We start from the raw sequence: 16099 nt of genomic DNA, 5'->3' as shown, positions 1-16099 counted from the left end.
TTTTGTTATGTTGTAAAGTGTATTATCTTATCATTGTGGCGTGCCCTTTTTTATGAGCAAATAATAAATATTTAATACATACATCATTATTTCCTAGACTTACATCAATGTTCAATAATTTTTTTTTAATTCTGCAACAACATAACATGAAGATTAATGGATCAGTGATTTTCTGAACAGTGGTGCTGCAATGGATTTAGTGACAATGCCTGTCTGCTGAAATATTGTATTTTATGCAAATGTAAACCACAAACTTAGCAGCATGCAAATGAACTGCCCTGCATAATTGCAGATGTGTAAATTTTTTCTTCTCACTTGCAGAAAGAAATTTAAAAACTAAGAAGCTGGACTCAGATTAAAGAAAATTTCCCATTTCCAGTCTCTGGGACAAGTTCTCCAGCACTGAAAGTCAATGAGGTTTATCTGAGCAGGAATGTGGCATCAAAACCCAAATTGCCTGGACAAGGAAACTTTTCTCTGTGTCTATACAGAATCCACAGGTACCAGAGGTTGCTCTTCTGAGCAGTTTGCTAGTTAAAGCCTAACTCTCATGTCAATGTACTAATTACTGTAATCATATTAGATTATATAAGGTCACAAACTTTCAGATAACTGGGGGAGAGGGTAGGGAGGGGACAGAGGAGCATGGAGTGGGGGAAAAAGCAGATAAAAATTCCTTTCCTATTAGCAGCCAGCAGACCATCAGGAGGAACTGTATACAAGCCATGAAATTATTTTCTTCAGGACACTGATGAAAATGTGGCAGCATAGATCCACAGATCCACTCTACCAGACCAATAAATCTGTCCCTATACAAATGAAACCTTCCACATCTCTAGTGAAGTGCAGCAGTACACACCTTTCCTCTTTCCATTTTGCAATTGTACATTAATTGCCTGTCTCAGCTTGAAAAGAAATGAATCCTATGAGATTAAGAACTGTCTGTAACAACCCACACCTCACACCAGAGGTCACAGCTTCACAGAAGCACATTATTTTTCCTTACCTTGGGTTCAACCACGGGTCTAAATTTCATTAGCAAAAGGTGGAATTAACAGTGCATTTTAGCACCACTAATCTGCCAGCAGTGTAAAATAACATCAGTGGAACTGCATGTCAGGACACAAAGCTCTAACTCATAACTCACAAGGAGTCCAGCTTAGTCCAGCAATCTCTGCCAAATCTATGCAACTAAATCAGAGTTCCCTTCTTGAAAAATTAATTGGCAGTGGGGGTGTAATTTTTGCTTTTTTTTAAATAATTTTTGTGAAACACTTGGAAAAGACTTGGTTCCACAGTGGGAGAATTTAATGAGTATTTCCTTTAAAGAGCTAAACAGTTCACAGTTCACACAAATTCAGTATTTCAAGTATTTGGCTTTGGAGATCACAAGCATCACACTTCAAAATAGTTTCTTTTCTACAGATACAGTGATGCTTTTTTCCAGTAGTAAAAGGAAATGCTTTATATTGTTTGTTGATGACTTAAAAGTAGGCAAAAGCAAAGATTTCCAACTGTCCACTTCAGTGTCAAGAATGGCTGGATGGTGCCACTTGAACAGAAAATGATGGTCCCCTCAACTGCACAAGCTTTGGGAACAGTGCAGCCAAAGCTCTGGTTTCCTGCTGACCTCAGGGGGCCCCAGAGACATTTGTGACCATCAGGACTCAGCACATGAACAGCAAGCAGGCAACTTCCCCAAAGGCTGCCAACAGCAAGAACAGCCAACAGGCACGCATTCTTTTAAATTAAGTTCATTCATCTTAAAAAAAAAAAAAACAAACATGAAGAGATAAGCTTATGAACCACCTGCAGCCTCCATACAATTGGTATCCAAGGAATAATCAGTCTGCAAGTTGGGCCAGTTATTTTACCTCAGCAGAAGATCCTTAGTAAAAGACCATCTGAGTTGCCAACCAGCTTTTTAGTCAGTATTTTGCTTCCTGCCTTCTCAGTGCGTTCTTGTCATTAGAGAAAACAAAAAGCCTCCTACAGAAAGAAAAAAAAACCTACCAAAAACATACACAACAAAACCAACCCACTTGGGTATTTGAGATATTTATCAAACATCCACCTTCTGAAAGATGAGAACACTGTTCACCACTGTACTCAGCAAAATTAGAAAGGAAGGAGGCCCAATATGTGCTATCAAATACACAAGCTCCAGTGCCCCCAGCTATGAGCACACCTCTTCAGCTGAACCTCTTAACACAAACATCTCACTAATGGAAGCTGCATTTTTGTGCAATACTTTTTAATTCTATTATTTCCATTTTAATGCTGGTTATAACAACCACTAGCCTTAGGGCACTTGTTTGTGCTGCAATTAAAATGCAAAGTGAACTTGGATATGTGAATAGCAGAAAATAAAATTCTAGTATTTGGCTTGGTATTCACAAGGCTTTTATATTTTTCTCATAGCTGCAGATCCCAAACTGAGGCTTCACTACTTACAGGTGTCTGGAAACACAAGAAAGTGCCAAAAATGGTAATAACACTTGCTTATATTCATGAGTTTGATCCAAACTTTCATAACTTTGAGAATAAGTAAAACATTAAAAAAAATAGTTATTGCTATTTCCATTTGCTTCCTTTTAAAACAGAAATTTTGACTGAATAAAATACAGGCTCTGCTCCTGGAGTTAGTGTGATTTCAGAGTAACTACAGAACTGCCCACGTGAAGGAAATCCAAAATGCCTTTCAGGCCACGCTCATGCTTAACCATAACTGGCACTGCAGGCAGGTCTTACCTTTAAAAACATGATTTTTTCTGAAGAAAATGCAGGAGCAGGAAATCAGAAGCAGCTAGCAAAAGTAGCTGTTAATTCCCCAAATCCTGCGAAGTAAATTATTATAGATTCCACACCACAACAGTTGACACAAACATGAGGAGTGAGCACTATCTATTAAGCATACAGAATGATTTTGTCTGTATTTCAAATCATCTGACAATGCTCTTCTCCCACTTATTCCACACACTGAATGTCCTGCAGCCAGCTGCCATCCCTTTTTCAACAAATACTTGGGCATGAACATCGTTTGCTTATTCATTACCAGGCACCAGAATCCTGAATCTAACAGGGACTCTCAGTGTTAGTTCAGTGTAAATGCTGAGCCAATATAATATTCCAGATCTTTTGCTGACAGTGTTATGCAAAAGAATAATGTAGTCTACATTCCTTACAGAAAATGCAAGTCTTTCTGCCTGGCAAAGAGTCAAGTGGGACACAGGATAATAGGGGTTTTTTCTTTTTAAAAAATTATGTTTAAGATTCTTTATCACATATATGAAGAAAGAAAAAAAATTTAAATCCATCTAAAGAAAACTTTAGTAGCGTTCAAAATTATAAAGGAGAAAAAGAGTGTTAGATTTCATATTCTGCACCATTACCTCAGAATTCTACCCCTTAGTTCAGAGCTGTATCAGACACATATCCCATTCCAGCTGGATTCTATTACAGAATGCAGTCAGTCCCTTTCAAAGACAGGATGGGAGAGGAATCTGGCAGGTGAATAATCATCAGCACCTGACTAATTTATCAGAGAACCTAGCAGAAGCTTTTAAATCTCTCTGAGCCCCCAGTTTGCAGTATAAGCTTGGCATTAGTCAGAACTAGTCAGTTATCTGAACTGGGGGATTTGCTGGTGTTGCCTGCCTGCTGAGAAATTACACTGCTGTTGTAACCAGAGGATGGGGTTTGTTGAGTCAGGTATCAATTTTGCTTCTGTTGTTGGCTTTTTACAGAAATGTCATTTAGTAAGTGGAGTATATGGTTATTTTCCTATTAAAATGCTTAGAAAAGCTACCTGGCAGGCCAAGCATGGCACAGAGTTAACACTATGCCAGTCTATAGAGAAATTCCAAAATATATCCCTACAAAAGTAATTTGTGCAATCAGTTACAGTGGAAATTAGATTAACTTTGTGGTAACATCCTGAGGTTGTTACTGAGTAGTTTGCCCACTGCTAGGGAGTATATGACCCTCATACCAGGAGCAAATAGAACCCTCTCCCCTCTTGTCTGCATGATGAACATGCAATAAGGGCTGCTGGGGCAACCAAGGAAACCTCTACTGCTGTTTGTGCTACTCAGGGATGAGCTAAGCTCTTCTCCATTTAACATCTGCTCTATGAACCTTTTCATAAAGTAATTCACTTTTTGTAACACTTTACACTTCTAACTGTGGGATCACTGTGTTCTCTGTGCTGGTTAAAACATGGGTTCCAGTTAGCTGTCTGCCATTTCTTCTCTGAACTACAGTCTATTTGTTATTAAAAAAATCCAACAACAAACAACTATGGAAGTTGGCATAAACTTACTTTTCAACAAATGAAGTGTATCTTGCTTGTAAATAAAAAAATAAGTTTTTGGTTCTGTCATCTTGATTGTAAGCAAATTCTATCAAAAGAGTAGTGTAGTATGAGATGCAGAACAGTACCTGGCACTGCTTTTTTCAGAAGCACATATAAAAAAGACTTCCCAATAAACTACTTCCCAAAAACATATTACATGATGCCTTGAGATAATAATCCCAATTAGTTTGATCAGAAAAAAAAATTTAGCCAAGCCAACAGTAGAGCAGATAACAAAGACAATTTTTAGAAGAGATTACATGAAAAGATAGGAAACTTCAATTAAAAGCCATTTAAATGTTATTGATAGCTTGACAGCCTGTCAAAGGTGGAAGAACCCTTTTTTAACAGTACAAGGGCCTGCTTTCTTGATGGGAATTTTCTCTCTGACATACAAAATGTTAAGCAAAACCTGTTTATCTGGTCTGTCAAAAGCAGATGCACCAACACTCTGCTCCTGGCCCCAATCCTCCCATCTGCTGTTAGCATGAAGATTTGATCCACGACACTGCCCACCTGCAGCAAGGAGCAAAGGAGCAGCACCCAGCAATTACCAGCAGCGTGCTGTAAAAATCACACAAAAAAAATTGTGATTTTTTTGCCTGGGCGAGGCACCCACTTTGCCTGGGCGAGGCAGGACATGACACTATGTTGCATACTTATGATACTTCTGATCTGCCTGGGACATCAGCTGGGTGGACACACTATATAAGCTTGGAGGCTTTTAAGGTTTCTTCATGTTTGGGATTTTTAGAAATACTGCAAATCCCACATAAATTGGAAAGGGAAGGATTGAGTAACATTTGAAGTACAGCAGTAGGGTCACAGTGTCTTAGGTTTGTTCGTGTCTTCAAGGGTTTAAATGCCAAGTTAGGAAAATGCCCACCCACCTGGAGACTCTAAGTTTCACTCTGATCCAAGAATCCTTTTTGAGCACTTTCTGCGACATTACCTGAGGCTGACTGCCAAAGCCTGACCTAGTGAGGATCTGGGCAAGTAAATTCCTGGTTCCGAGCTTTGCCAGTGCACACGGGAGGCAGTCGGAGGTTCCCTGAGGCAGGGAACACAGAGCCGGTGACAAACATCCCCGGGGGAGGTTTTATCCCTGCTCGGGGCTTCTTTCGGTCTCTGCATTTCGCCTGCGCTCCGTGTGACGAACACCCCAGCCCCCCCGCCCCTCACTCAGCTTTAACCCCGGGGGGGTCCTGGCGCGCACCCAGCGCGCAGCGGGGCGGGGCGCGGCCTCGAGCGCCCTCTGGCGGCCCGGGCGGGACACTCCGCGTCCGAAACTTCCAGCAAGCGGCGGAGAGCGGCAGCGGCAGCGCTAGCACAGGCTCGTACCTTAACGGACAGAAACATGAGCGCTGGTGCTGCGGCGTCACCCGGCGATGTTTTCCTGCCGACAGACCCCTGCGAAGTTGCATTTTGCCGGCCTTTCCCGCGCAGCGCCTTAACTCGCCAAGGGGAAATAAAAAGAGGGGGAAACTAGGCTGCGGGCGATGATTGTCCTGCTCCAAAACATTCCCTCCAAAACATTCCCTCCTCAAGGCATCAGATGGGATTTGGTCTCCTAAACGTGCAGCGGCCCGGGGCCGGTGCTTGCCGCCTGGTTCCTAAGCACTGTGCGGGTGCGGCACGGGCTCTGCCGCGGAGCAGCTCCGCTTAGCAGCTGAGGGGCTGCGCTGGCTGCAGCTGCGCTCATGTCGGGGTGGCTTTGGGACACTCGCTCTGGCCGCGGAGCCACCGCTGCCAGACCGCTCGGGCAAGGCACCGGAGCGCTGCCCAGGCAGCAGCTGCCGCGCCCTCCCAGCTACTCGCTCCGCCGGGAGCGGACAAGAACACCGAGTGCCTCCCGGTTCCTCAGCAGCACGGGCACTGCCGGAGCGCTGCTGCGCCTCACAGGCGCCTCCGAATTTCGCTGCCGGATCCCCGCACCCGCGTTTCGGGTGCCACCGCCTCAGCCGCAGCGATGGGACCCGCGGCCCCTGAGCGCCGCGACCGCCCCACGGGGGCCGCACTGAGCCGGTAGGGGGCGCTGTCGATGCCCCAAGTACCATGCCCGGCGCAGCCCCGGGGCTGAGCGGCCCCTGGCGGGCAGGAAGCGGAAGGGCGGCTCTGCCCGTCACGTGACCGCGATGCGGAAGCCCCGCGCCGGAAGGCGGGCTGCATCCGGCGTTCCCGGGCTGGATGTGGAGGCGGTGCCGCCGCACCGGGCGCTGGAGCCAGGGGCAGTCCCGCTATGCGAGAGACTCTGAGGCCCGCAGGTGAGACGCTGCCCGGTTGCGGCCCGCGGGAGGCCGCCCTGCCGCCGGGCCCAGGTCCGCGGGCCCGCTCTGGGGTGGGGCGGCGAATGAGGCCTGTCGGCGCCTGAGGGCTCCCGCGCCGCGGCCTGGCCGGGACGGCTCTCCCCGGCGAACTGGGGAGCCGCGGGAGACTGGTGTTGATCCGCTGGACTGCTGACTCTGTTCTAGGCCGAACCGGTTGGCGGGTCCGCCCGCCGCTCGGCCCGGGGCCCTGTGCGGACCCGGGACCCGGAACGCCTTGTGGTCGCGGTCTCGCCGGGGCCTCGGTGGCAGCTGGTGCCGCAGCGTTCTGAGCAGCTGCCGTGACAGAGGGCAGAGAGCAATTTTCTCAGAAGCTGTTTACAGGGAGCTGAAATCTTGCTGGAAGATGGCACTTTAGACCAGCAGTAATTATACACTGACTATAGGCACAGCTCTTTAAATTTTAGTTGATCATATCCTGAAGGTTTATTTTTTCTGCAGGGAAGTTTTAAAAAATAGAGCTTAAATCTGAGAATATTCTAAAAGGAGGTAAAGAACTGTCTGCATTAAAAAAACTTGACTGTGGAAAAACTCAGTATTACAACATACACTATGTGTAATAGCACTGTTTGCAATACTTTCATAACATTGCCAGGATGTTTTAAGCAAAGTGAAAAGGAAAATTAACAATCAAACTGGCAGGCACAGAATTCTGTTACTGTTTGTAAAAACATCAGCATCATCAGCATGATCTTCACAGTTCTGAAGAAGATGCCAGGTTCAGTGTTCACAAAGAGCTTGGGCCTGCGTTTCTTGAAAAGTCTTGGTGGCTTTATGACCCCCATGCTCTTCTCCCTGGAGCCCCTGGTCACTTTTATGTGAGGTCTGGGTGGATGATCTGTGTTCCACGTTCTTGTCTTGTTCCCTTTCTGCCTTTGAAACTCTGGAGATGGAACACTTTGAGTCTTGGGGGGAGGAGAGTTATGAAGAATGTAATTTGGAAAACAGATCAAAATGGAAGAGATTATGTAACTGTGATGAAACACTGAGTGATTTGCATAATCACTGCTGTTTACTCTGTGTTTGTAGGCAAATGCTGCTGATTTATCTGCAGTTGGCACCTGACAGTTGTGCCCAGGCCCAGCATTGTAGCACAGCTCACCAGATTAGCCATTTCCTCTTGTAGTTTGCACAGCTGTATAGAAAGCACTGCAGTTGTGGCACAGGCTCTCTGGAACAAGGATTCATAATCATGTTCTTTCAGTTCCTTATTTCCATAGAATACTTCCATTTCAGGGCCCTCCAGCTGTTTATAATGCAAATTCTGGTTGTGCACCGTGTTAAAAAGTGCTTTAAATTCTCTATGTATATGCTATCTGCTAATTAGCCAAGTGTTCTCTCTCAGGTGTGCAGCCCCATCTGTTAAAACTGACACAGTACCACTCACAAAAAACTTGTGTTTGTAAGGAGCACCTCTTGTTATTCCATGGCTCTTCTGGAGTTCCATTGTATTCAATTTACACAGTATCAGAGTGAAGGGTTGCACAAGTTTAACTCAGGCAGGTATTGTTGGTCTTTTGTTGTTGCATCTAAATTTGTCATAATTTCTAATGATAACATAAATTTCTCTAAAATAAAAAATTTAAAATTAAACGTTTTAAATAGTTCTGTTGCTGCTTAAAAGACTGTTGACTTTGTAATACTACATCTGGATCATGTAGGAATACAGACATTAAAATCTCTGAGCTCTTAGCAGAGCTTCTGCAGCATGTAATTTTTAAGAATATAAAAGGTACATGCAGAAAAAAAGGTACATGCAGAAAAGGTACAGCAGAGGTATCACTTTCCTGATTAACATTTTAAATTCTCTAAGGTTTTACTTAAAGTAAGGAATGTTATAATAACATCTGAAGAAGCTTGGAATTAAAAGATTTGATTCTAGTGATGCAACTCCACAAGATGTTACTGTTCCACCCTTCAGTTAATAAAGTTACAGAAATATCACTAGAAGAGTCACAAGCCTCATACTCACTGGGGTTGTGTCTGTGCTGCCTTTGTCATTCTACGAATCAGGATGTTGGGGTTTGAAAACTTCATTTAAAGTGGGATATTTTGTGAGAGAGCAGTCAGTCTTTATTGGGAGACCAGTGAGTGATTTTGTTGGCAGTTGAAATGCTGAGTCTCTCATTTGCTGTTACAAACTCTGGGACGTGCTGGAGTTAGAACTCTGTGGCTGTAATTTCATCAAATAACTGTTTTTCTTATCCCAAACTCATGCTTGAAATGCTTAAGCTATCTCAGCTGGGCACTGTCCAGTTTGTAGCTCCTGCTACAGCTGATGAGTCCTCAGGTAGAAGAAACACAATAAAATGTGCTGGCATAGCAATTTTCAGCCTCAGTACAACTTTGAGAAAAGAGTAAAATGAACTGGGGTAGGAGAAATAGAAATACAGCACAGTGCTGGATTGAGTTCCATATGACTCTGCTTAAGTGCTATTTATTAAAAAAGAAAAAGTGCAGAAGGTAATCTAAAGAGCAATGCTTTACTAAGCAGAATTTCTGATTTTTTCTTTTTCCTTCTTTCTTGCAGCACAACATTAAATCTGTAATGAAATGGAGTCTGGATCAAGCTCTTTTCGAGTGGAATTTCCAGATTTTTCCAGCACCATTTTGCAGAAGTTAAACCAGCAGCGCCAGCAAGGACAATTGTGTGATGTGTCCATCGTAGTTCAGGGCCATCTCTTCAGAGCCCATAAAGCAGTTCTTGCAGCTAGTTCACCCTATTTCTGTGATCAGGTTCTCCTAAAAAACAGCAGGAGAATAGTCCTGCCTGATGTGATGAATCCCCGGGTGTTTGAGAACATTCTTCTGTCCACCTACACAGGGCGGTTGGTAATGCCTGCTCCAGAAATTGTAAGTTACTTGACAGCTGCAAGTTTCCTTCAGATGTGGCATGTAGTGGATAAATGCACAGAAGTGCTAGAGGGGAACCCAACAGTTCTGTGTCAGAAGATGAACCATGGCAGTGATCATCAGTCCCCCAGCAGCAGTAGTTACAATGGCCTTGTCGAAACCTTTGAACTTGGCTCTGGAGGTCAGACAGAGTTCCACAAGGTGCAGGAGCTAAGAGATGGTGAAAATGAAGAAGAGAGCTCTAAAGATGAACTGTCATGTCAGCTGACTGAACACGAGTACCTTCCCAGCAATTCTTCAACAGAACACGACAGGCTCAGCACTGGAATGACAAGTCAGGATGGGGAAGAAGGAACGAGTGACAGTGCAGAGTATCAGTACACCCGACCTATGTACAGCAAACCCAGCATCATGTCCCACAAGCGGTGGATCCATGTCAAACCAGAGAGATTTGAACAGGACTGTGAAGGTGTTGATAATCCTTATGATGAACATCAAGTTTCTGAGTCCATGAATGCCATTCAGGCTGATCATTCGATCCAGTCTTCGGGTGTCGAAGACTTCCATATAGGTGACAAAAAGATGGAAGCAGAATTTGATGAACAGGCCGATGAAAGTAATTATGATGAACAAGTTGACTTCTATGGCTCCTCAATGGAAGAATTTTCTGGTGAGAGGGCAGATGGAAATTTAAGTGCTCACAGACAGGATCTTATGATAGCAGCAGGCTATGGCGAAGGCATTGAAATGACTACAGGAATTAAAGAAGAAACATCCCTCACTGGATTCTCACATGCTGATAAGCTGTATCCTTGTCAGTGTGGTAAGAGCTTTACACACAAGAGCCAGAGAGATCGGCATATGAGTATGCACCTGGGCCTTCGACCTTATGGCTGTGGTGTCTGTGGTAAGAAATTCAAAATGAAACACCATCTTGTAGGCCATATGAAAATCCATACAGGCATAAAACCCTACGAGTGTAATATCTGTGCAAAAAGATTTATGTGGCGGGACAGTTTCCATCGGCACGTGACCTCGTGTACCAAGTCGTATCAAGCTTCTAAAGCTGAGCAGAGTACTACTGAGATGAACTAAGACATTAGTGCTTACAATTGTTTAGTAGAATAAGCAAAATAAACTAATTATGCAAATAACGTCTGGTACTTGCTATTGTAAATTCTCAAAGAAAAACAAGTTTCAATGATTATGCTGGTATAAGCAGACCAAACTTTCATTTTATTTTCCAAATAAAATGAAATACTGCTCTAAGTGTTCAATGTGTGAAGTGTAAAGAGTGCTTGCAGAATGTCTGTAAGGTCTTTGTGACACTGGTTATAATCACAGCAGTATTTAGAAGCCTTGTTGTTTTTCTGAGTCTTCTAAATTCACGGAAAAGCTCAGCTCTAAATTGATCCAAATCCTGCAAATACTTACAGGAAACAGGAATTCAGGTGGTCCTACTTAATGGAAAAGATAACTAGGATGATAATATTTTAATGAAAAAAAATAGGAATCCACCTTAAATTGGAGACTGACAACATACTTAACATGCATAATTAGCTAGTCTACATCATTAAATAGCCTTTGTTTGATTGCTTAATGAAAGGCTGTGTTAAAGGTGGTTTGGCTTTTATGTGTCTTCCATTTTTTTATCCTTCAGTAAAACAGATGTCTAATTTTGTGCTAATTTCTGTTTAGTGTGTGAAGCACTTAAATATAGTTGAGCACTAAATAAACTTCAATCTGAATAAAGTATAATTTTCTTTGCTCCTCTAGCTCTTGGCTTGATTGCTGTATGGCGAGAGCTTCTAGAAGTGCATGTAACAAGTATGTCTTGTGAGGGAAAAAAAAAAAAGTAACTGGAAAGTATCCAGGATAATCAAACATTTGAACTGTAGTTTTCTGATCAGATTTTTGTGGCTTACTACAGTAGCAAGTACCAAACTGTGGATTCAAGAATTGACTTTTAATTGGTACAAAAACTTATTTGAGAACTTCTGTGTAGATTTAGAAACCTGCTTAAGGAAAATTATGTAGTCACTGATAGGTATTTATACTTCTAATTCTTTGCTCTTTAATAGTAAGAACTATAATACAGATTCTTGGTACTGAACTACTGTGACTGGTTACATGTGATCACAAGCACCAGAGTTGTTTACCTCTTCACATGGAGTTGCTTGTGGGGAAAAGTGGAAGGTGTAGTATTTGGATCTATTAATGGTACTGCAGCACAGGGTACCATGCTCATGTCTGAAGTCCAGATTTTTGCTGGGAAAATGGCACTTGTGCTTCATTAGGATGAGGATCTATATGCTGGGCTCTCATTCTTGGAGATGGAGGGATGAGTGTTTGTAGTTCTGAGAGATGCTGCCAGCTCTGCAGGTAGAGTGAATGCATCAGTTGTAAAGATAACAACAGGATTTGGGGGTTGAAAGCTTAATGCAGTTCTATGCAAAAGCAAATAAACCTTCATTGTAGTTTCCCAAAACATATAAAAAGGAAAGAGCCTTTAGAGCATGCATATAGACTATAATGGAAAGATGTGATGTCCAACAACAGTGCTGGTAACATGGGCAAAAATGTTAACCAGCATCAAAGGCCTAAGCCTGTCTGGCCCCAGTTTATGTATGAGGTGCTTCAATGTGCAGGATAACAGAGTTCAAACAGATGGCCCTGTATGGTGAAGCAAAAGAAGACAAAGAGATAATTACTATTTAGATGCTTTTTTCAACTCCCAGTTACAAATTGTCTAAAGATAGAACTGAACTGTATCCTGAACATGAATGTCTGGTACAAGCTGGGGGATTCCTACTCAGTGGACTGAAATTACTGTAACTTCTTTTCTGGCATTCTACTTACAAATCTTAAATTTTTTAAGAGGCTCTTAATTCTTAATCTTCTAATTCTTCAGATATTTTTCATATGAAATTTTGTTAAAACAGATATTCCCAAATATGATAAGCCCATTGCTGGCAATGGGCACGAATGGTCAGAATGGTGAATGCCACAGAGTTCCTATTCTTAGCACTTAGTTGAACTCTACAGTATACCATGGTGGCCATATATAACCCTTGTAATCAAGGTAACTAAACAGGGATTTGCTCATTAACACTGTAACCTGCTTAATGTATAGAAGCACTTTGTATTAAAAGAAAAAAAAAAAAACACAAAAACCCCCACAAACCATAAAACTATATGTTTTTTAAACTTAGAAATAATATTCCCTTTATGGTTTGTTTCCACACCTAACACCTAGTCTTTTTTAATACAAAAAAAATAATAGTAATGCTTAATGCTTGCCTGTTTACATGAGTGTAAAGGGTTCTTGCACTCAGTGGCCCTATTTTTTCCATTCTCCATGGCCTTACTACATACAGGGTGTCGTTTCTGCAGGTACCATGTTCACATTTGAGGGAAGGTATTCTCTTGCTCATTTCAAGAATGATCTTGTATATTACATCAGTTCTCAACCCCTTACAAATTGTCACTGCAGTGTTGCATAAAAAGGTTAAGGGTGCCTCTCCCCATTTAATGATAACAAAGGCTGTTCAGGAATGTCAGGCTGAAAACCATGGTCAGGAAAAAAATTTCTTGTAAACCCAGACCATCCTACAGAGCTGCCAGCAAAACGGTTTCTTTTACCACCTTGGAATGGGTTTTATATGGGACATTTCAGAGTTAAACATTACTGCTGTTTGCAGTCAAATTACTTTGAAATAAAGCTTTAAGTAAAATGTACTGTGAGAGACACTTTAAAGGTTTTATAACAGGTCCAGTAGGTCATATTATAGAACTATGTCTTTTTTTAATGACTTAGCATGAGTAGTAACTTCTTAATCTTTGCCTATTACTGTTTTACCCTGTGTTATGACATTGTCTTGAAAGTCCAGCAAGATCTAGTTAAGAGATTGATGATTTAAGGGAAGCTTGAAATACATGTCTTAAAATCTGTACTTTTGCTTATCACAGGCAAAACAGTTGTCTTGCAGTGTTTTTCCTGAATTTAATTTATTGCCCTTTGACAAACTTCTAATCACCAATTCAGGTACTGGGGGAAAATGATAACAAAAAATTTCTTAAAAGCTTAAGGAAACATCTTTCCTCCTGCTTCCTCAGGCTCAGCTTCACTCTAACACCTCTCCCCTGCCTTTCTAGTCCGTTCCCCTTGTTGTCACTGAGACCTTGTTCTCGGTCCATGCCAGCTCCTTCAGTGAGGTGACAGATGACACAGGAGGTTTGGCTCATGTTCACTGGCTTGTGTGACACTCTTCATCTCTTAGTGGGTGTCCTCTGCTGTCCTGCACTGTTCCTGGTGACACTGTGCCCTTCAGAGAGGTGCCTGTTCCAGTTGGATCTCTTATGGGGCTCAGTTACTTCAAAGATGTACTGCTTCTGGCATGGCTTACCTACAGACCAAAGTCCCCTCCACACTGAATCTCCAGGCATGGCCTGTGTCCTCCTGTGAGCACATCTCTGCACGTGTCCTCAGTGTCTTCTCCATGTATTTTCCCAAGAGCAGCTCTTCAGGAGTATCTTACGTGTCTCCCTGCACCTCTGTGGAGCTGCTGCTACTCTTTCTTACATATGGTAAAGCAGAGACACTGGCACCTTTATTTCAAGTTCTGGCCAGCAATGGATTTTGTACCTGGGTTTCAGTGGAGGCTGGAACCTGTCTTGAGTAGCCCAGGGCAGTTTGCAGCCTCTTGCCACGGGGTGCCCCTGCAGCCCCCTGCTACTGAAACCCTGCAACTTGTGGCCAGTGCAGTTGTACATAGCAAACCACGATATGCAGATGCAGCTTCTGTCAAATTCTTAATCTTTGCTAATGGAGTGGTCTTGCTAAAGATACAGGAAATTATTTCTTGTTTGTGGGGAAAAGGAGGTGATCCATATATATATATATTGCATATATAAAATATGAATGCATATGTATGTGATAAATTTCATTAATCTTCCCTTAAGCTTCATTGATATGGCTTAGAAACATTTGTGCATTTTTATATTGCTTAATGTTGGCTGTAGTGAAGTGAAAACCAGAAATTATTGTACACACAGGATTTCAGAATTTTTTGCTACTGTGAAGTCATTCATTGTTCTGTCATTGGTAAGAACACTTAATGAAACTACAGCTGAGCTCCTTTTCATTCCATTTTGTAACTAAGATGTTAATTATCATGGAATCAGTATAACTGCTATTTTGGAAAATTCAGCTATTATCATTAAGATCTCTGCTTAAGTGTGTATTCCACCCGTATTAGGGAGGAGGTTCCTACTTCACACCCCACTGTTGATTTTTTTTTTTTTTTTTTAAACAATACCATGTTTGTTTTATGGGTGAGCAGGTAGACTCTAGGAGGTATGGTCAATACAGTTTTTGGTCCAACTTTTTTTTCATCTGAGGTGTTTCTGAGGTTGAGAAACTTTGTCCCGTACCAAAAGCAAGGCAGATGATCAAAGGCTGATGTATTTTGGTTTCTCCTTACAAAAAGAATACTTGAAGTCCCTATTGAGCCTGAAAGAATGGAGGTGAGTCAGGTCTTGTTATCTCAACACCTCTTTATTGGTGCCGGAGAGGTGACCTGAGAGCCTGCAGCAGTGTATTGAGTGTTGTACTCTAAGAGAATTAGAATATTTCTCAGAACAACAAAGGAACGTTGCTTTGTGTCATACAAATGCTTCACTGGGTAGTTTGGCTTCTTAAGCTGTAAGCTGTAGACTGCCAGTGCCCTAGGGGAAGATGCTGGAAAACAAAATGGTATATTTTTAATGTGATTAATTTTTAAGTTCAGATTTTTGCTTGAAGCCTGTTTCTGTCAGTTGCTGCTCCTTTTTTTATTATTCATGGGATTCCATGTTTCTTCCAGAAATGTAACTGTTAATGCAAGTCAAGTGAATCTTCCTTAATGAGCTGGGTTTATTCTAAACAAGTCATTTATAATAGTAAATTTGCATATCTTGATATTTTGTGAGATGTTATGCCTGTTTTGCAGAGGTTGGATAGTTTTGTCTATAAATATTGCTGTCCTAATTGTACAGCATGGTTTTAATGTTACTATTCAATATTTTCTTCTTATAGAAGAGTCCCACGCCCTTTTTTTGTATATGTTTTAATAAATGTCATCTGTCAACTTTGTAAATGTTTTCTTAAGCTTGAATGAAAGGAATGCATGTCTAGTACTAGTATTTAATATTTCACTTCTGCCAAAACGATAAGTGCTCAAAAAAAGTACAAATCCAAAAGTTGTTGATATATTACTTTATTAAATACATAAAGAAAAAAATGTATCTAGTAGTGTGTCTTCTTTAGATACTGAGAACATGCCAGCCTAGCCTAAGAAAACACAAAACTAAAACCTGATTTTTAGAACACAAGAAGTTGATGACTTTGTGGAACTGGGCTCATTTCTGTGGTGCTTAGGTTATTAGTTAGTCCAAATATATCAAGTAGGTTTATTTATTTATTGTTTTATCTATTGTTTTATTTATTTATTTATAGTTGATTTTTTCAGAATGGTGATCTCTAAAAGTTACAGTACAGAATGTACAGGCTGGTAGAAAAATTCCAGAA

At 41.8% G+C, this 16099-nt stretch overlaps 1 protein-coding gene across 2 annotated transcripts; it reads left to right on the top strand.

Annotated features, from left to right (window-relative positions):
- Positions 1-6446: 6446 nt before the first annotated feature.
- Positions 6447-15668, top strand: ZBTB43 (zinc finger and BTB domain containing 43). Of its 2 annotated transcripts, none has more exons than XM_071766459.1 (2): positions 6447-6672; positions 9209-15668. In XM_071766459.1, exon 2 carries the CDS (start codon positions 9232-9234, stop codon positions 10624-10626), a length of 1395 nt encoding a protein of 464 aa, XP_071622560.1. In that variant the 5' UTR covers positions 6447-6672; positions 9209-9231; the 3' UTR covers positions 10627-15668. The 2 variants fall into 2 exon arrangements, with proteins under 2 accessions (XP_071622560.1, XP_071622559.1); XM_071766458.1 differs by having other exon boundaries at positions 6448-6618.
- The last annotated feature ends 431 nt before the right edge of the window (positions 15669-16099 follow it).

The sequence above is a fragment of the Heliangelus exortis genome, chromosome 22, assembly GCF_036169615.1.
Source record: "Heliangelus exortis chromosome 22, bHelExo1.hap1, whole genome shotgun sequence".
Lineage (NCBI taxonomy): Eukaryota > Metazoa > Chordata > Aves > Apodiformes > Trochilidae > Heliangelus > Heliangelus exortis.
The sequence above is the reverse complement of the archived record's forward strand: the minus strand, read 5'-3'. Positions and strand labels throughout refer to the sequence as shown.

What these genes read in the sequence shown, in the direction of transcription:
- ZBTB43 (XM_071766459.1), top strand. Translation starts at nt 9,232, where the DNA reads ATGGAGTCTGGATCAAGCTCTTTTCGAGTGGAATTTCCAGATTTTTCC.